The sequence below is a fragment of the Oncorhynchus clarkii genome, chromosome 25 (assembly GCF_045791955.1).
Source record: "Oncorhynchus clarkii lewisi isolate Uvic-CL-2024 chromosome 25, UVic_Ocla_1.0, whole genome shotgun sequence".
NCBI lineage: Eukaryota > Metazoa > Chordata > Actinopteri > Salmoniformes > Salmonidae > Oncorhynchus > Oncorhynchus clarkii.
The window spans coordinates 37240790-37262657 of NC_092171.1; the positions used below are offsets into that span (position 1 = coordinate 37240790).

The following is a 21868-nucleotide window of genomic DNA, read 5'->3' on the forward strand; positions in this document are numbered from 1 at the left end:
TGCACAGTTTACCCTGTGATCTCCCCCATTAAAAACATGACAATGTAGTGCTGCACAGTTTACCCTGTGATCTCCCCCATTAAAAACATCACAATGTAGTGTTGAACAGTTTACCTTGTGATCCCCCATTAAAAACATCACAATGTAGTGTTGAACAGTTTACCTTGTGATCCCCCATTTAAAACATCACTATGTAGTGCTGCACAGTTTACCCTGTGATCTCCCCCATTAAAAACATCACAATGTAGTGCTGCACAGTTTACCTTGTGATCCCCCATTAAAAACATCACAATGTAGTGCTGCACAGTTTACCCTGTGATCTCCCCCATTAAAAACATCACAATGTAGTGCTGCACAGTTTACCCTGTGATCTCCCCCATTAAAAACATCACAATGTAGTGTTGAACAGTTTACCTTGTGATCCCCCATTAAAAACATCACAATGTAGTGTTGAACAGTTTACCCTGTGATCCCCCATTAAAAACATCACAATGTAGTGCTGCACAGTTTACCCTGTGATCTCCCCCATTAAAAACATGACAATGTAGTGCTGCACAGTTTACCCTGTGATCACCCCCATTAAAAACATCACAATGTAGTGTTGAACAGTTTACCTTGTGATCCCCCATTAAAAACATCACAATGTAGTGCTGCACAGTTTACCCTGTGATCTCCCCCATTAAAAACATCACAATGTAGTGCTGCACAGTTTACCCTGTGATCTCCCCCATTAAAAACATCACAATGTAGTGTGCACTCCAAAAGCAACACGTATCGTAGAGAGTCTAGCTACCGCTTCAGTTTTAGCAGAGCTGAAGGGACCAGATCGGCGTTAGCAATGGCTGACCCTCTCAATGGGTGTCTCAGGTGGAGTTGGGATATGAAAAGGAAAAAATAAATTTCCAATTCAAACAAGCACATGTGTGAAATAAGCACCTAACACATGTGTGTGAAATAATCACCTAACACATGTGTGTGAAATAAGCACCTAACACTGAAGGGAACTACTCAGGAGCTGACTGGATTGGATTGGAGCACTGCCTCTGTCTGTTGTGACTAAGGGTCCCTAATTAATACTCCTCTGCTGACAACCAAACACATATAGTTTTATAGTCACAGTCTCTCTGAGGAATGATTGTTGCTCCATCTTGAAAATACAAAACAACATGTTCCCCTGCAACAACCCTTAAAAGCATCCCCGAGACAAACGAACAAAGTGTTGCTATTTTATAAAAATGAATTTATTTACAAAAGACAAGAGTGGATTCATTAAATACACATTAAGATTGAGTGAAGGCAAACATGAAATGTTTTAGTTAACAGGTTTTCTCGGTGGTCCTTGTCCTGGTAGTGAACCGTGCTGTGTATGACCGTGCCAGTCAGGTACAACGTAGTGCGGTACGTTCGGCTAGGAAATCAGAGTTTTCCAAAGAGGTGAATTGTGGGCCTTTGTCAACGGTGATGGGGATGGTGTCCACTAGGTGGTGACATCATCCACCTCAGTATTTGAAAGGGGTCTGACCCCGGAGGAACCATCCTGGTCCACAATCAGGAGGCATTCTCCTCATCACAGATCTAAAAGCTGTGAGTTAAGTGTAGTGGAGTCAGGTTCATGGTTGCTCTTGGTCCTTTCCTCTTGGTCTAATGGTCAAGACGTTGGTTTCTCCAATGGGGGACCCGGGTTCATAACCTGTCGTGACATCAGTCTGGTGTTCTCAGGACACACCCATGGTTCTGTGGCCCAGTGTCATTGTACCCACTCACCCTGGCTAACAGGGTGCTTCATGAGCCTCTCGATGCGACCCTGTCTAAAAGTGTATATTATCCTTCCTCTTTGTCCTTTTGTCTGTCCATCCATCTGTTTTCTCGCCATGTTTTCTCTGTCCCTGTCAGTAGTATCGGTTGAGGCTGCGTGTGACAGTGTTGACGTCGGGATGTCCGTTCATCCAGATCTCTTGTATGATCCTCTCTCTCTCCTCAACCCTCTGAGCTCGCTCCAACTCTACAGACCAAAACACAACCAAACCAACAACATTAATTCAATAATGCATTGCATACTTAACCATTAAAAAAAACACTAAGTACTTAAGAGTTTCCAACGTAGTGTGTGTGTTTACCTTCTATGGATGTGAACATGCTAGTGTGCAGCAGCGTTCTCTCAAATCGCCTCCGTCGTCGAGCCGATAGGTCAGAAGTCCCGTCGTCCCAGTCCACTGATTCGCTGTCTCTGCTCGTCTCTGTGGTTACGCCGGTATTGCTTGTGTTAGGGTTGCCAGGTTGGGGATGATGGTGACAGGGATGGTCCCCATGGTGATGGTGGTGATGCCTGTTGCTATGCTGATGGTGATGTCGTCGTCGGTTACTGTAGTGACAGTCAGTGCGACAGTGTATCTGGACCACGAGGGCACAGAGGGTGAGGAGGAGACCCACACACACACCACTAACAAACACCAGAGTTACTCGCTCAGGCTGGTCTGAGACGAGAGAGAGAGGGGGGAGGAGGGAGAGAGAGAGGAGGAGGGTGAGAGAGAGAGGACGATGGTGAGAGAGAGAGAGAGAGAGAGAGAGAGAGACAGGGGGAGGAGAGTGAGAGAGAGAGGGGGGGAGGGAGAGAGAGAGGAGGAGGGTGAGAGAGAGAGGACGATGGTGAGAGAGAGAGAGAGAGAGAGAGGGGGGAGGAGGGAGAGAGAGAGGAGGAGGGTGAGAGAGAGAGGAGGAGGATGGTGAGAGAGAGAGAGAGAGAGAGAGAGAGAGAGAGAGAGAGAGAGAGAGAGAAAGAGAGGAGGAGGAGGAGAGAGAGAGAGAGAGAGAGAGGCGAGAGAGAGAGAGAGAGAGAGAGAGAGAGAGAGGAGAGAGAGACAGAGAGAGAGAGAGAGAGAGAGAGGAGGAGGAGAGAGAGAGGGGGAGGAGAGGGAGAGAGAGAGAGAGAGAGAGAGGAGAGAGAGAGACAAAGAGATTGAGAGCAGAAAATAAAAGAGAAAGAGTGATTTATTTCTTTATCCAGGTTACACTGACAGACACCTGAACATTTTTTTCTATCATCTTTTGTAACAACAAATATTCAAACAGTTCAACAATAACACCTGATGTTTCAGTCACTGTTTACCTGCTATGAAGGTGTAGGCTGCCAGGGCGTTGCTAAACAAAGCCATCTCCTGGGAGACCACCTTCACCTCCATATTTTGGCTAGGGCTTCCTGTGGGCGGGGCATTCATGATGATGTCACTAACTGTCTCTCTCTGGCATGAGAGAGGCCAAGGCTCATATCTTCTGTGTATAAGTCAGACTTGGCTGACTGTGGTCTTTAATTCTGTATGGTTTTATGGAAACAATTTCTGGCTACCCCCTTCCATAAAGTCTGTACTGGGTTCTCTCTTCTGTCTTATATGAAATATGCACTGGTCCACTCAGCCGAGAACAGGACAGCAGTCTTTTCTGTCACTGTAAGGTTCAAACAGAAAGAGAGAGAGAGAGAGAGAGAGAGGGAGAGAGAGAGAGAGAGAGAGAGAGAGAGAGAGAGAGTAGTGAGTGACAAAGTCCGATAATTCTAGATGATTTCATAATTCTTGCATAATTTACGAGAAAGTCTGAGAAATGATTGCATCCTGCTGTCTCCTCGTTAGCCATGTTCAATCAAAGTGTCACATAAACATCGAACCAGCGATGAACCCTGTCTCCTACCCTGATGGCTCTGGGTGACTATGGGGCTGTCTGACGAAGCTAGAGAAAATTACAGAGTGCTCATAGGAAAACTCATAGAATACCCCCCAATTATTGGTTTCCATTTTCCCCCTGAAAACATTCCAATAGAGTCACAGATGTAGGATCAACCCCTACAAAAAATGTCAACAAATTATAATCAACATAATAATTCACATTTCCTGATGCTGCAGGATTATTTTCCTGCTGTGACAAGCAGGGTCAAATTAAGATCCTTCATCTGTATGTAGTCAATAAAGCTACAAAAACGCTCTGTAATTGGAAGTCCTACCACTAAACGTTCTCTCCAAGTCACAGTGATTTACCCCAGAAATACCACTCAGCTTTTACCCAAACCCAGTGTCGTTTCCCTGATCAGAAGGAGATGACACAAAGAGAGTATTTAGTGAAGGGAAGAAATATGTCAGAGAAAAACATCATAAAGGACAGATTGTAAACATAACGAGGCAGCACTGCTTTCATGGTTTGGCAAGCCTGGTTCCTTGGACCACATGAACATTCTCATCCATTCCCCCTCTCCCCTTCCCCCATGTTCTCCCTCTCTTCCATTCCCCCTCTCCCCTTCCCCCACGTTCTCCCTCTCTTCCATTCCCCCTCTCCCCTTCCCCCACGTTCACCCTCTCTTCCATTCCCCCTCTCCCCTTCCCCCCACTTTCTCCTTCTCATCCATTCCCCCTCTCCCCTTCCCCCACTTTCACCCTCTCTTCCATTCCCCCTCTCCCCTTCCCCCACTTTCTCCCTCTCATCCATTCCCTCTCCCCTCCCCCCCACTTTCTCCCTCTCTTCCATTCCCCCTCTCCCCTTCCCCCACGTTCTCCCTCTCTTCCATTCCCCCTCTCCCCTTCCCCCACTTTCTCCCTCTCATCCATTCCCCCTCTCCCCTTCCCCCACTTTCTCCCTCTCTTCCATTCCCCCTCTCCCCTTCCCCCACGTTCTCCCTCTCTTCCATTCCCCCTCTCCCCTTCCCCCACTTTCTACCTCTCTTCCATTCCCCCTCTCCCCTTCCCCCACGTTCTCCCTCTCTTCCATTCCCCCTCTCCCCTTCCCCCACGTTCTCCCTCTCCCCTTCCCCCCACTTTCTCCCTCTCTTCCATTCCCCCGCTCCCCTTCCCCCACGTTCTCCCTCTCATCCATTCCCCCTCTCCCCTTCCCCACGTTCTCCCTCTCTTCCATTCCCCCTCTCCCCTTCCCCCACGTTCTCCCTCTCTTCCATTCCCCCTCTCCCCTTCCCCCCACTTTCTCCTTCTCATCCATTCCCCCTCTCCCCTTCCCCCACTTTCTCCCTCTCTTCCATTCCCCCTCTCCCCTTCCCCCACGTTCTCCCTCTCATCCATTCCCCCTCTCCCCTTCCCCCCACTTTCTCCCTCTCTTCCATTCCCCCTCTCCCCTTCCCCCACGTTCTCCCTCTCTTCCATTGCCCCTCTCCCCTTCCCCCACGTTCTCCCTCTCATCCATTCCCCCTCTCCCCTTCCCCCACTTTCTCCCTCTCTTCCATTCCCCCTCTCCCCTTCCCCCACGTTCTCCCTCTCATCCATTCCCCCTCTCCCCTTCACCCCACTTTCTCCCTCTCTTCCATTCCCCCTCTCCCCTTCCCCCACGTTCTCCCTCTCTTCCATTCCCTCTCTCCCCTTCCCCCACTTTCTCCCTCATCCATTCCCCCTCTCCCCTTCCCCCACTTTCTCCCTCTCATCCATTCCCCCTCTCCCCTTCCCCCACTTTCTCCCTCTCCCCTTCCCCCCACTTTCTCCCTCATCCATTCCCCCTCTCCCCTTCCCCCACTTTCTCCCTCTCTTCCATTCCCCCTCTCCCCTTCCCCCACGTAGTCCCTCTCTTCCATTCCCCCTCTCCCCTTCCCCCACATTCTGCCTCTCATCCATTCCCCCTCTCCCCTTCCCCCACTTTCTCCCCCTCTCCCCTTCCCCCATGTTCTCCCTCTCTTCCATTCCCCCTCTCCCCTTCCCCCACTTTCTCCCTCATCCATTCCCCCTCTCCCACTTTCTCCCTCTCATCCATTCCCCCTCTCCCCTTCCCCCACTTTCTCCCTCTCATCCATTCCCCCTCTCCACCTCTCGTTCTCTTCCCTCCTACACACGTAGGACTCATATTACAGACAGAAAATACAGCAGCCTTGGTTTGTCTCCTCTCCTTCACGCAAGCACACACTCACACACACACACACACACACTCACACACACGCACGCACGCACGCACGCACGCACGCACGCACACGCACGCACGCACGCACGCACGCACACACACACACACACACACACACACACACACACACACACACACACACACACACACACACACACACACACACACACACACACACACACACTCACACACACGCACGCACACACACACACACCAGAAATATGAAAGAACTTAAACATAAGAGAAAGCACTGTGTAGGAGCCATATAGGTTATATTGTACATTTTAGTATGTTTCCAATTCATGATGAATTTCTGTTGTATGTGTGTATACCCCCTCTACTGGCCAATGGAGAATACAGTTGAAAGGCAGACATTCTCCAATGCCTTCTGGGAGTGACTGGAATGGCAGCAGTCTTTTGACCATACCAGACAATGTTTACCATGCTGTTTGTTTCTTTAGTTTAAATGATCAAAATTCGTTTTGGTAGAGTTTTCTTTACATTTTTTGTGTCCAGAATAACAACAAAATAAATAAATTATTAATTTTCAACTTGAAACAAACTCTGGCCAATTGGATTTGTCTGCGTCAAGACTAACACTTCACAACTCTCCATTGTGGCTAAGAATGGAATTAGAATGGAAATTGTATTGGGACAATTATATTGGATAATTTAGCCACTACATTTAGTCAAAATACTTAGCTGGAAAATACTTTGCTGGAATTGAAAAACGGGATTGTTTGGAAAGACGTATAACCAATGAATAGAGTAGAAAAGAAACGCACAAACTTCTGCATTGATTGATGGGTACATGGAAGTGTTTATGCCTACATTTATCATGCATTCAAAGTAATGGAAATGTTGCTATTGGAGTGACTTATTTGGACAAAGGATCGAATCCACAGAATTCGATTTCCAAACTGTGAAGATGATTGATATAGTGACACTGTTAAAGGAGCTCTTATTGATCCATGTTCATGGTTCCATGTTGAAATAGATATTGATATTGATGTGATCGCCTATTGAGGGAATATGACCGAAGAGAATTCTCCTACTGCATATAGCGTTGTGTATGTGGGGGCAACACGGCGCTAGTGGAGGAGCCTTTATCAGGAACGGCCTTGAAGGAGAACGTTCCCAAATCCAGCAGGGGTAAACTGGGAAATTTGACACGCAAAATGAAGATTGTTACTCATCTGATGACTGACAATAAGAATGTTGAAATAGTAAAAACATAAATAAAAATGGTCCAGTTCAATGAAATGTTGAGTGGATTCAAAGATGTTATCGACTCCTATCATCACATGATACCTGAGGATGAAATAAAAACAATGATATGTTGAATTGTTATGAACCCAAATGGCAGAATATTAAGGCATTTCTTGGTACTGTGTCCAAATGGATTTCAGGTACAGCACCAGCACCAGAGAAACCTGATAAACACATTGGTGAGAAAGAAGATGTTAATCCTACTGACAGAGTGTCCCAAACCTCCAGCCGCAGGTCTAACAGGAGTTCAGCTTTGGTGAATCCTCCACATCCTCAGCCTGCATCCCAGCAGAGGCTGAAAGAGCAGCATTAACAGCACAGGCTGCTGCTCTCAAGTTCAAACACCATCTAGAGGACGAGGAGGAGGAATTAAACCCATCTAGAGGACAAGAAGGAGGAATAAAACCCATCTAGAGGACAAGGAGGAGGAATTAAACACATCTAGAGGATGAGGAGAAATTAAACCCATCAAGAAGACAAGGAGGAATAAAACCATCTAGAGGATGAGAAGGAGGAATTACACCCATCTAGAAGACGAGGAGGAGGAATTAAACCCATCTAGAGGACGAGGAGGAGGAATTAAACCCATCTAGAAGACAAGAAGGAGGAATAAAACCATATAGAGGATGAGGAGGAGGATTTAAACCAATCTAGAGGATGAGGAGGAGGAATTAAACCCATCTAGAGGATGAGGAGGAATTAAACCCATCTAGAAGACAAGAAGAAGGAATAAAACCATCTAGAGGATGAGAAGGAGGAATAAAACCATCTAGAGGATGAGAAGGAGGAATTACACCCATCTAGAAGACGACGAGGAGGAATTAAACCCATCTAGAGGACGAGGAGGAGGAATTAAACCCATCTAGAAGACAAGAAGGAGGAATAAAACCATATAGAGGATGAGGAGGAGGAATTAAACCCATCTAGAGGATGAGGAGGAATTAAACCCATCTAGAAGACAAGAAGGAGGAATAAAACCATCTAGAGGATGAGAAGGAGGAATTACACCCATCTAGAAGACGAGGAGGAGGAATTAAACCCATCTAGAGGAGGAGGACGAGGAATTAAACCCATCTAGAGGACAAGGAGGAGGAATTAAACCCATCTAGAGGACGAGGAGGAGGAATTAAACCCATCTAGAGGCGGAGGACGAGGAATTAAACCCATCTAGAGGACAAGGAGGAGGAATTAAACACATCTAGAAGACGAGGAATTACACCCATCTAGAAGACGAGGAGGAGGAATTAAACCCTTCTAGAGGACAAGGAGGAGGAATTAAACCCATCTAGAGGACAGGGAGGATGAATTAAACCCATCTAGAGGACGAGGAATTACACCCATCTAGAAGACGAGGAGGAGGAATTAAACCCTTCTAGAGGAGGAGGAGGAATAATTAAACCCATCTAGAGGACGAGGAGGAATAATTAAACCCATCTACGAGGGGTTTAACGAGGAGGAGGGATTACACCCATCTAGAGGACAAGGAATTAAACCCATCTAGAGGACAAGGAGGAGGAATTAAACCCATCTAGAGGACGAGGAGGAGGAATTAAACCCATCTAGAGGATGAGGAGGATGAATTAAACCCATCTAGAAGATGAGGAGGAGGAATTAAACCCATCTGGAGGACAAGGGGGATGAATTAAACCCATCTAGAGGACAAGAAGGATGAATTAAACCCATCTAGAGGACAAGGAGGATGAATTAAACCCATCTAGAAGATGAGGAATTAAACCCATCTAGAGGACGAGGACGAGGAATTAAACCAACAAAAGACAGAGGAAAACAGGGAGATTTGAGCTGTAAATTGAAATAGCAGCTGCCTCTGTAAAGCTCACGGTCTTGACATCTGCAGGGAAGAAAGAAATGCCATTTCAACAACAATAGAATGACGACTTTGAGGAAATGGCAGAGAGATACAGGATCTCAGACCTTGAATTTCACACAGGGAAGAGGGGCACTTCAGCCAGACATGCACCAAGTGTGCATCTCAAAGAAGGACCCCAAGTCATTGAGCACATTGACATTCAATCAGCCCAGGCTCCCAGTGTTTCAGCTCAATCTGAACTGTCAGGACACAGTGGGATTCAGACAGCCGCTCATAGAGAGAACACTGCTGCACCACCAGACTCTAACCCAAGTCTGCCAGTCTATACAGGACAAGGCCCCTCTGTGCTGACCGACTATGGGGAAAACAGCCAAGACTTTCAGGACATTTCACAAGAAAACCCTCTCATCTCCAAAGACTGCTATGTTAGTCAAACAGCAACATCTTTCCGCCACCCAGAGAGACTAGTGTTTTTGATGGTGACATTTTGCAGTACAGGTCCTTCATTCAGTCATTTGAACATGGTATAGAGAATAGAGCCCAAACTAGCCAGGAGAAACTGCACTTCCTCAAACTGTACACCAGAGGGCAGCCTCGAGAGCTAGTTAGGACAAGGGCTATCAGAAAGGCTTATTACAGGAGATCTATGGTAATGAATACAAGATTGCCAAGGCATACAAGGAGAAGGCTTTTAGCTGGCCTAGCATCAAAACCCGAAGACCACATGGCATGACACGCCTATGCGTTTTACCTCAGAGGTTGTTGTAATGCAATGGAAGATATGGAGGAGATGGATCTGGCCTCCAGCTTAAAAAACATCATTTTTATTGGATTTATTTTTCATTTCCATGGAGACCATCGGTGGGTTACAAGTATTTTTATTTTTTTATTTATTTATTTATTTTTTATCCGGTGTTCGGTGATATTCAAGATCCAACACAATCCAGAAGCAAGACTCAAAGGCTGCAGTCAAGGCTCATTCACATGTCTAGCCCCCCCCCCCCCACACACACACACACACACAACCCCAACACGTCACGTCTGTTCTGTAACTGCAGTCAGGAATTGGAGCTGTGTCCACGACTTAGGAAAAGGAGCCACAGGGAGAAGATTGGTTTCCTAAAGGGAAACAGAATTTGTTTTGGTTGCTTGTCAAGTGGACACGTCAAGAGACTGCAATAAGCGTCTCAAATGCAGTGTGTGTAGCCAAACTCACTCAAATGTGCTTCGTATTGATGGGAAACAGCAGAACAGTCATCAGAAGCAGCAGTCGGGTATACCGTGACCAGCGACCAACAATTTATACTTGCTATTGTATCAGTAAAGGTCAAACACAGTAAAGGCAACCAGGTTATCCAGACGTACACCTTCCTAGAGGCAGGAAGCACATTCTGCACAGAGAGGCCGATGACCCAGTTTGGCAGCACATGTGAGAGGAGATACAGCTCTTACTAGTGTAGGAACGAGGATTCCCTATGAAAAGCCGCTGGCACAGTAGAGAGCCGTCCATAACACGTCCACAAGAATCAGTTTCTACACATGACTCTTTTCATGTGAAGTTAACATTTATTGGGCATATAAAATATATATAGTGTGTGTGTGTGTGTGTGGACGTGTTATGGACCAGCGGGTTTTATTTTGCTTATTTTTTTATAATGTGTTTATTATTTTCCAATAAAAAATGTATTAAAAAAGACAGCAGTACAAAACATTGACATTCATTGTACTGTTGAATGGGACGGACAATGTAGAGGACAAAACACAACTTAACTCACACAACATAAAACTAAATCCTATTAGGTGGTACATGTATAGGAAGACAGCATATAGTCATTACAAGCAGTGTAGTTAAGCCCAAAATAAATACTGAGTGGAGTACAGCTCAGAGTAGCAGGAGATCGTCAACCCAGTTATGAAGCGGGACTAGACCATTTATCCAGTATCGGCTGACATATTTTGTAAAACATTGGACTTCTATTGGAGGTATTGTATCGTATCTTCTCCATATGTATTATTTTCCCTAAATCCCGTAACCACATTTCAAAGGTAGGTACAGTCTCCAATTTCTAAAATTGCAATACGAGCCTTTTGGCTAATTTAGTACAAAGATAGACAGCCTTCCCCTCCTGGTTATTCCCATCAACTGTACCAAACAGAGCGATCAATGGGTCTGGGGCTAGAACTCTATCGAAGGCTTTAGATAAGTCATCAAAAGGGAGAGCCCAGTAAGCATGTAACTTAGGACATGTCCAGAATAAGTGGGTCAACGTCCCCTCATCCTGCTTGCACCTCTCACACAGTGCTCACCACTGTCCGGGAAAATTTTATGCAGTTTCACTTTTGAGTAATGTAACCTGTGTATCACCTTAAACTGAACAAGGTTGTGTCTGGCATTCACTGAACTGTGGTTTATATTCCTGAGAGCTTCTACCCAGTCCTCATCTGAGATTTCTGTCCCAAGCCCTTTTAATGGTGTCTGTGGATACCTCTATGAGGGACAGTAGCACATCATACAGTCTAGAGACCGACCCTTTTGAATGGGGTTTGACAAGGATCAAGCTATCTAATGTAGGACTATTTGGCTTCATGCCACACTGTGGGATATGTGTCCTTATGGAATTCCTGATTTGGAGGTCTCTGAAAAAATGTGTTGTTGATGTTGAACTTTCCCTGTAATTGTTGAAATGAAGCTAACTGACCATCTATGTATAGATTACCAATTGTTGTGAGCCCCTTCTCCCTCCACTGTGAAAACACCACATCATCCAATGCAGGGTGGAAAGCATGATTCAGGCAAATTGGGCTGTCAATGTAAACAGTGGGTATGTTAAGAAAATAACATGGAGTGCTTTGAAAGGCTGGTCATGGCTCACATCAACATCATTGTCCCAGAAACCCTAGACCCACTCCAATTTGCATACCGCCCTGACAAATCCACAGATTATGCAATCTCTGTTGCAGTCCACACTGCCCATTCCCACCTAAACAAAAGGAACACATATGTGAGAATGCTATTCATTGACTACAGCTCAGCGTTCAACACCATAGTGCCCTCAAAGCTCATCACTAAGCTAAGGATCCTGGGACTAATCACCTCCCTCGGCTACTGGATCCTGGACTTCCTGACGGGCCGCCCCCAGGTGGTAAGGGTTGGTAACAATACATCCGCCACGCTGATCCTCAACATTGGGGCCCCTCAGGGGTGCATGCTCAGTCCCCTCCTGTACTCCCTGTTTGCCGAAGACACATCCGCCACGCTGATCCTCAACATTGGGGCCCCTCAGGGGTGCGTGCTCAGTCCTCTCCTGTAATCCCTGTTTGCTGATTACATAACAGTGGCAGGCCTGATCACCAACAATGACGAGACAGCCTATAGGGAGGAAGTCAGAGACCTGGCTGTGTAGTGCCAGGACAACAACCTCTCCCTCAACGTGATCAAGACAAAGGAGATGATTGTGGACTACAGGAAAAGGTGGACCGAACACGCCCCCATTCTCATCGACGAGGCCGTAGTGGAGCAGGTTGAGAGCTTCAAGTTCCTTGGTGTCCACATCCCCAACAAACTAACATGGTCCAAGCACACCAAGACAGTCGTGAAGAGGGCACAACAAAACCTATTCCCCCTCAGGAGACTGAAAAGATTTGACATGGGTCCTTAGATCTTCAAAAGATTTTACAGCTGCACCATCGAGAGCATCCTGATGGGTTGAATCACTGCCTGGTATGGCAACTGCTCGGCCTCCGACCCGAAGGCACTACAGAGGGTAGTGCGAACGGCCCAGTACATCACTGGGGCCAAGCTTTCTGCCATCCAGGACCTCTATACCAGGCGGTGTCAGAGGAAGGCCCAAGAAATTGTCAAAGACTCCAGCCACTCTAGTCATAGACTGTTCTCTTTGCTACCGCATGACAAGCTGTACCAGAGGACCAAGTCTAGGTCCAAGAGGCTTCTAAACAGCTTCTACCCCCAAGCCATAAGACTCCTGAACATCTAATCAAATGGCTACCCAGACTGTTTGCATTGCCCCCCCCCCCCCCTTTTACTCTGCTATTATCTAGCTGCATAGTCACTTTAATAACTCTACCAACATCTACATACTACCTCAACTAACCGGAGCCCCCGCACATTGACTCTGTACCGGTACCCCCTGTATATAGCCTTAATTATTTGTTTTTCTTACTTCTGCTCTTTAATTATTTGTTACTTTTATTTGTTATTCTTATTTTTTGTAGGTATTTTTTTTAAACTGCATTGTTGGGTTAGGGGCTTGTAAGTATTCAGCATTTCACTGTAAAGTCTACACCTGTTGTATTCGGTACATGTGACAAATAACATTTGATTTGATTTGAAATAACGAGGGCTAAAGCTGATTGGCTGGAACTCGAATTTCAAGGAGGCTGGTCCACGAGGGGAAAATGTAGGGAAAATGGCGCAGCACAGCTTCCAGAAAAACAGTCGCTTTCAAACTAGAGATTTTGTGGCTAATTGAAGTAAAACAGCAATTCTGCTCATAGATTAAGCACGTAAGAACTACACGTTGACTCATTCAGCCCAAAGCGGGAGGTTTAAAGAATAGTTGGTAGTCGCCAAAGTTCCAGAACATGTCTTTAATCTGTTCCAGAGCATGTCTTTAATCTATCCTCCATGGAGATGATACTGACAGTACCAAAAATGAGGAACAGGGGACTGTAGGCTACTGCGTTTAGACAGGCTAAAGATCAGAATTGGGCTGCCTGTCTAAATGCAACCACAGTATCACAGCGGGTTGAGATGGGGAGTAGGGTCTGTGTGTGTGTTCCTTCTTGGGGGCTGACCTTCTCACCCTCATTAGAAAAACAAAACACAATCTCAGGCTGAACACCACCCTTTACAAATCTCTCTCCTTCTCTTTCCATATCACTTCCTTTCTCCATCGCTCTGCGTGGCCTGTGTGTGTGTGTGTGTGCGTGTGTGTGTTCGTGTGTGTGTGTGTGTGTGTGTGTGTGTGTGTGTGTGTGTGTGTGTGTGTGTGCGTGCGTGTGCGTGTGCGTGTGCGTGTGTGCGTGACACACAGGTGTCAGTGAAACAATCCAGGAATGCAGCTTTGTGATGGACGGAGAGAGAGAAAGGAGAAAACAAGAGAACAACGTTGCTGAAAACTGACCAGATCAGCTGGAAACTGCCCATATCAGCTGGAAACTGCCCATATCAGCTGGAAACTGCCCATATCAGCTGGAAACTGCCCATATCAGCTGGAAACTGCCCAGATCAGCTGAAAACTGCCCAGATCAGCTGAAAACTGCCCAGATCAGCTGGAAACTGACCAGATCAGCTGGAAACTGACCAGATCAGCTGGAAACTGCCCAGATCAGCTGAAAACTGCCCAGATCAGCTGGAAACTGACCAGATCAGCTGGAAACTGCCCAAATCAGCTGAAAACTGCCCAGATCAGCTGAAAACTGCCCAGATCAGCTGAAAACTGCCCAGATCAGCTGGAAACTGACCAGATCAGCTGGAAACTGCCCAGATCAGCTGAAAACTGCCCAGATCAGCTGAAAACTGATCACAGATCAGCTGGAAACTGACCAGATCAGCTGAAAACTGATCACAGATCAGCTGAAGGTGAAATTAAAGCTACTAATATCTATGCATGGTTTGTCAGATTTCCTTATCAATCAAACTGAGCTGATGTGATAGGTGAGTTTTATAAGAGTCAGACTCGGCTCACACACGCCTTGTTAATTAACGGTGGTTTCAGCTCGTTAGACATCGTTACAGTTCGTTAGAATGTTCAACTAAACGGATTACAGTCTGATACAGTTAGATTGACTCGACTAAACACTCAACAGTTCATGAACTCTCTTTCTTATCCTTCTAATTAGTTTTCTCCTCTTTCTATTTGTATGTCTCCGTCTCTCTGTTTTCTTCTTCAAGTCACCACTCTCTTTCTGTAGAAAAGCAGGTACTAAAACCTATCGCTTTGGTAAAACACAAAGATGTATACAGACAGACACACAGTGCCTTACAGCACAATAGTCCAATGTTGTACAGAGTCCCTGTGCTGTTTTAAACTGGGCTTCCTACACTGCTCAACTCCTACCCCACTTTGGAATGACTCTGACCAGTGTGTGCAGAATCATGACAAAATACACACACACACACACACACACACACACACACACACTTTGGAATGACTCTGACCAGTGTGTGCAGAATCATGACAAAATACACACACACACACACACACACACACACACACACACACACACACACACACACACACACACACACACACACACACACACACACACACACACACACACACACACACACACACACACACACACACACACACACACACACACACACACACACACACACACAGAGCTCTGACCACACTGGCCTTAATATTCCAGAGAAACCATGCCTCCAGGTTCCAGACCAAATTTAGCCCAAAAAGCATGCCTGTGTTGACTCTGAGACTGATGCATAGTGACATTGGCCTTTTCTCTCTTTCTGCTTTTAAAGGGATACTTTGGGATTTTGGCAATGAAGCCCTTTATCTACTTCCACAGAATCAGATGAACTTGTGGATCTCATTTTTATGTGTCTGCATCCAGTATGAAGGAAGTGGGAGGTAGTTTCTCCTGCCAATGCTAACTGGCGTTAGTACAATGGCTGGAAGTCTATGGTATCTACTAGCATGCTAGCAGTTACCATAGACTTCCAGTCATTGGTTGCCAGTCATTGCGCTAACGCTAGTTAGCAATTGAGCTATCACAAGATAGCAACTTCCACCAAACTGAAGGCAGAGACATAAAAATGTTATCCACGAGTTAATCTGGCTCTGGGGAAGTAGATAAATGGGTTCATTGCCAAAATCCTGAAGTATCCCTTTATCATCTCATGAATCTGCTTAAAGAGCGAATGGGAATACAGGCAAAGATGGAGATTGAGAGTAAGAAAGGGAAATAATATAGGTTTGTAGATTTAGTGCTGAGAGTGAGAGTAGCGGATATTTTCACTGCAACTGATTCCTCCCATCCCCCCCATGAGATCCCTCTGATATGAGGCATCAGGCCTTTATGAAGCCCCCCCCATTGATAAATGAATTAAACGGACTCTCTGCTGGGGCCAGTGGCTGTGTGTTTCCTACACCCTGCAGCCCAGCCCACAGCCAGCGGTGGAGTGAGGAGGACAAGCTGTTATTATGCTTCTCTAGATACCACACATTATCCAACACACACACCCTAAAACACACACACACAATGTCACACAGACACACAGACACACACACACACACACACACACACACACACACACACTGTCACACAGACACACACACACACACACACACACACACACACACACACACGTCACACAGACACACACACACACACACACACAATGTCACACATGTTTGTCCTATTTCCAACTCATCCATCAGAAACGTTAAAGGACCATTAACTATTATTATTATTATTATTATTCATTTTATTTATACAGCAGATCAACTGATCCCTGTTTTCAATACAAAGAAAAAGCACATATATGCACAAATAAAAGACATACGCATGAAGAAAAACATCCACAATTAGCATTTCACAGATCAGATATCCATCTGGTTTTATTTCCTAAGGAGGGACCGGAACATCTATTCTAAGAGAATTTTGTAAATTGTTCATTATGTAAAGTGCAGCATAACTGAAGGCGCATTTTCCGATCTGTGTAGAAACTGGGAGGGATCTGAAAGTGTAATGTAATTCATTGACCTAGTTTTATAATTAGTAATTCTATAAGAGATTAGAGATGTCAGATACATTGGACGTGTTTTTTGCATGAACTGTTTATAGGTACAGTGCCTTGCGAAAGTATTCGGCCCCCTTGAACTTTGCGACCTTTTGCCACATTTCAGGCTTCAAACATAAAGATATAAAACTGTATTTTTTTGTGAAGAATCAACAACAAGTGGGACACAATCATGAAGTGGAACGACATTTATTGGATATTTCAAACTTTTTTAACAAATCAAAAACTGAAAAATTGGGCGTTCAAAATTATTCAGCCCCCTTAAGTTAATACTTTGTAGCGCCACCTTTTGCTGCGATTACAGCTGTAAGTCGCTTGGGGTATGTCTCTATCAGTTTTGCACATCGAGAGACTGAAATTTTTTCCCATTCCTCCTTGCAAAACAGCTCGAGCTCAGTGAGGTTGGATGGAGAGCATTTGTGAACAGCAATTTTCAGTTCTTTCCACAGATTCTCAATTGGATTCAGGTCTGGACTTTGACTTGGCCATTCTAACACCTGGATATGTTTATTTTTGAACCATTCCATTGTAGATTTTGCTTTATGTTTTGGATCATTGTCTTGTTGAAAGACAAATCTCCGTCCCAGTCTCAGGTCTTTTGCAGACTCCATCAGGTTTTCTTCCAGAATGGTCCTGTATTTGGCTCCATCCATCTTCCCATCAATTTTAACCATCTTCCCTGTCCCTGCTGAAGAAAAGCAGGCCCAAACCATGATGCTGCCACCACCATGTTTGACAGTGGGGATGGTGTGTTCAGCTGTGTTGCTTTTACGCCAAACATAACGTCTTGCATTGTTGCCAAAAAGTTCAATTTTGGTTTCATCTGACCAGAGCACCTTCTTCCACATGTTTGGTGTGTCTCCCAGGTGGCTTGTGGCAAACTTTAAACAACACTTTTTATGGATATCTTTAAGAAATGGCTTTCTTCTTGCCATTCTTCCATAAAGGCCAGATTTGTGCAATATACGACTGATTGTTGTCCTATGGACAGAGTCTCCCACCTCAGCTGTAGATCTCTGCAGTTCATTTAGAGTGATCATGGGCCTCTTGGCTGCATCTCTGATCAGTCTTCTCCTTGTATGAGCTGAAAGTTTAGAGGGACGGCCAGGTCTTGGTAGATTTGCAGTGGTCTGATACTCCTTCCATTTCAATATTATCGCTTGCACAGTGCTCCTTGGGATGTTTAAAGCTTGGGAAATCTTTTTGTATCCAAATCCGGCTTTAAACTTCTTCACAACAGTATCTCGGACCTGCCTGGTGTGTTCCTTGTTCTTCATGATGCTCTCTACGCTTTTAACGGACCTCTGAGACTATCACAGTGCAGGTGCATTTATACGGAGACTTGATTACACACAGGTGGATTGTATTTATCATCATTAGTCATTTAGGTCAACATTGGATCATTCAGAGATCCTCACTGAACTTCTGGAGAGAGTTTGCTGCACTGAAAGTAAAGGGGCTGAATAATTTTGCACGCCCAATTTTTCAGTTTTTGATTTGTTAAAAAAGTCTGAAATATCCAATAAATGTCGTTCCACTTCATGATTGTGTCCCACTTGTTGTTGATTCTTCACAAAAAAATACAGTTTTATATCTTTATGTTTGAAGCCTGAAATGTGGCAAAAGGTCGCAAAGTTCAAGGGGGCAGAATACTTTTGCAAGGCACTGTAAATAACAAACTACTGCTCCCTTCTATCGGTTAAAGAGACCCAACCTACTTGTAGATATAAGGAACAGTGGTGAACCCTATCTAGGTGTTTTTGTAAGTCTATGGTTGCCTAGATTGGCTCTTAATTAGAGGCAGCTGTCTATTGTTGTCTCTGATTGGGAACCATATTTAGGCAGCCATATTCTGTGGGTATTTTGTGGGTGATTGTTCCTGTTACCAGTGTTCACGGTACGGGACTGTTTTGACTTCGTTGATTTGGCAAGTTATTGTTTTGTTCGTTGTTTAAGTATCCCATTTAAAATATGGATTATCATCACGCTGCATTTTGGTCCTCCTCTCTTTCACCCGAAGACAAACGTGACACAGAGCCAGTAATGAACCTCAGAGCACAACGACATACAGCACCTAAGGGTTTAACTGAGGACGCTGCAGCATGCATGTAAACAACATCCCCATTATCCAATACACACACAAAGGTAGACTGAACCATTTTCTTCCTATTAGCAGATGATGAGCAGGCTTTCGTTTTTGTAAAATCAACCAAATCTTGAACTTCAACTTTTTTACCAGCTCAGATGTGTTTTGAAAGACAACTTGTCATCTAGGCATTTACCAAGATATTTATAATAAGGAACTAGTTCCATTTCTATACCATTTAGCCTAGTAATTTTATAGTCATTTATAGTGGCAAGAAAAAGTATTGGAACCTTTGGAATTACCTGGATTTCTGCATAAATTGGTCATAAAGTTTGATCTGATCTTCATCTAGGCCACAACAATAGACACACAGTTTTCTTGAACTAATAACGCACAAACAATTATTTGTTTTTATGTCTTTATTGAACACACTGTGTAAACATTCACAGTGCAGGGTGGAAAAAATATGTGAACCCTGGTTGACCCTCCTTTGGCAGCAATGACCACAACCAAATGTTTTCTGTAGTTGCGGATCAGACCTGCACAATGGTCGAGGGATTTTGGACCATTCCTCTTTACAAAACTGTTTCAGTTCAGCAATATTCTTGGGATGTCTGGTGTGAACCGCGCTCGAGGTCATGCCACAGAATCTCAAACGGGTTGAGGTCAGGACTCCAGAAGGCATATTTTCTTCGGTTGAAGCCATTCTGTTGTTGATTTAATTCTGTGTTTTGGGTCGTAGTTCTGTTATATCACCCAACTTCTGTTGAGCTTCAATTGTCGGACAGATAGCCTTACATTCTCCTGCAAAATGTATTGATGAACATGGGAATTCATTTTTCCATCGATGACAGCAAGTTGTCCAGTACCTGAGGCAGAAAATCAGCGCAAACCATGACGCTCCCTCCATCACAGTTGGGATGAGGTTTTGATGTTGGTGTACTGTACTTTTTTTTCTCCACACATAGTGTTGTGTTCCTTCCAAACAACTCAACTTCAGTTTCATCTGTCCACAGAATATTTTCCAGTGGCGCTCTGGAACATTCAAGTGCTCTTTTGCGAACTTCAGACATGCAGCAATAGGTTTTTTTGACAGCAGTGGCTTCTTCCGTGGTGTCCTCCCATGAACAACATTCTTGTTTAGTGTTTTACGTATCGTAGACACGTCAACAGAGATGTTAGCATGTTCCAGAGAGTTCTGTAAGTCTTTAGCTGACACTAGGATTCTTCTTAACCTCATTGAGCATTCTGCGCTGTGCTCTTGCAGTCATCTTTGCAGGACGGCCACTCCTAGGGAGAGTAGCAACAGTGCTGAACTTTCTCTATTTATAGACAATTTGTCTTACAGTGGACTGATGAATATCAAGGCTTTTAGAGATACTTTTGTAACCCTTTCCAGCTTTATGCAAGTCAACCATTCTTAATCCTAGGTCTTCTGAGATCTCTTTTGTTCGAGGCATGGTTCACATCAGGCAATGCTTCAAGTGAATAGCAAATAGTGCTTTTTATTGGGCAAGGCAGCTCTAACCAACATCTCCAAACTCGTCTCATTGACTCCAGGTTAGCTGACTCCTGACTCCAATTATCTTTTGGAGAAGTCGTTAGCCTAGGGGTTCACATACTTTTTCCAACCTACACTGTGAATGTTAAATTATGTATTCAACATAGACAAATTATTAGTTTTAGCACACTGTTTTTGTCTTGTTTTGACTTAGGGGAAGATCAGATCAAATTTTTTGACAAATGTATGCAGAAATCCAGGTAATTCCAAAGGGTTCACATACTCTTCTTGCAACTGTAAATAAAAAATGATGTAGTCTAGAGAAGAGAATATATGTTGTTTTGTTAGCATTTAGCACCAATTTAAGATCAGAAAGTGTCTTCTGAAATGCCAGAATCAGATTTCAAATGTGGAAATGCTTGGCCAATAGTAGGAACGATGGAGTATAACACAGTAACATCAGAGTATAAATTAATTTGACAATTTCTCATTTTGTCATTTATGTTATTAATATAGATATTAAAACAATAGTGGAGATAGTACTGAGCCTTATGGGACACCTTTTTGAAACGCCAGAAACTCCGATTTGATACCATCTACCATGATGACTTGGGTTCTTTCATGGAGATAATTATTGAACCATAAGCAAACATCAGCGCCCAGTCCAATCGAAGACGGCTGATTTTAACAGAGTTCCATGATCAACACCATCAAAAGCTTTGTAAAAGTCAATAAACATGGCAGCACAACTTTTTCTATTATCCAAGACGTTTGCAATATCACTCCCAACAAGCATTGTGGTGCTAGCAGTGCTATGTTTAAGTCTAAAGTCAGATGTATTTATATTAAGGATGCCATTTACATATAGAAAAGACTGTAGTTGCTTGTTGACTAAAGACTCTAGTACTGTGCATACTTACATATCCATGATCCAGATTATAAATCCCTTCCAACGAAACACGTTTGAAGTTCCATGTTCTCTCCCCTCCTCTCCTCTGCCGTAGTAATCCGGGAGAGCATCAGCGCGGCTCCAGTGAGACCACTATCCAAAGCCCAGAGACCCAAAAACAACAGCAGCAGAGGGGGAGTCACTCCTACAGCAACAATATGAAGTCACAAAGAGATATAGGGATGGTTTTAAGACTTTCCAGCTTCCAATCACAGTTTTCCAAGAATGATTTTCCAAAGTTTTCCAGGTCCGTCTCTCAGCAGGCAGGAATCGATCCCTGGAAGATGGAATGTGACACAGGAGAAGCTCACCCCCACGGATATTCACACACACACACACTCGTGCTCCGCACTCTTGTTCCTAAAAAACCCTCACTCTCATCTCCCACACTCTGTAAGACCCATCGTCTCTGCTATACATTCCCCTCTTACCACCCAACCTGACTACATTGAGCAGAGAGAGCAACTCTGTGGCACAAAGACAGACAAAAAGGGAGAGAGAGAAGCAGGGTGTGGTGGGGGGTAGAGCTTTGGATTTGGCTATGGAGAAAAAGAGAGACAAGCGAATAA

General features: G+C 44.6%; 1 protein-coding gene across 1 annotated transcript; it reads right to left on the minus strand.

The window, feature by feature from the left end:
• Positions 1-1279: 1279 nt before the first annotated feature.
• Positions 1280-21763, minus strand: LOC139383841 (protein eva-1 homolog A-like). The gene is made up of 4 exons (XM_071128418.1): positions 21271-21763; positions 3107-3441; positions 2118-2474; positions 1280-2002 (listed from the first exon to the last, which is right to left on the minus strand). The coding sequence occupies exons 2-4, from the start codon at positions 3213-3215 to the stop codon at positions 1890-1892; spliced, it is 579 nt and encodes a 192-aa protein (XP_070984519.1). The 5' UTR covers positions 3216-3441; positions 21271-21763; the 3' UTR covers positions 1280-1889.
• Positions 21764-21868: the final 105 nt, after the last annotated feature.

Excerpts from the sequence above, each read along its gene's own strand:
- LOC139383841 (XM_071128418.1), bottom strand. The coding sequence starts at position 3,215 with ATGAATGCCCCGCCCACAGGAAGCCCTAGCCAAAATATGGAGGTGAAG. Across the intron at positions 2,475-3,106 it reads AGCCTACACCTTCATAGCAG|ACCAGCCTGAGCGAGTAACT; the intron begins GTAAACAGTGAC and ends CTCTCGTCTCAG. Across the intron at positions 2,003-2,117 it reads CATGTTCACATCCATAGAAG|AGTTGGAGCGAGCTCAGAGG; the intron begins GTAAACACACAC and ends TTTGGTCTGTAG.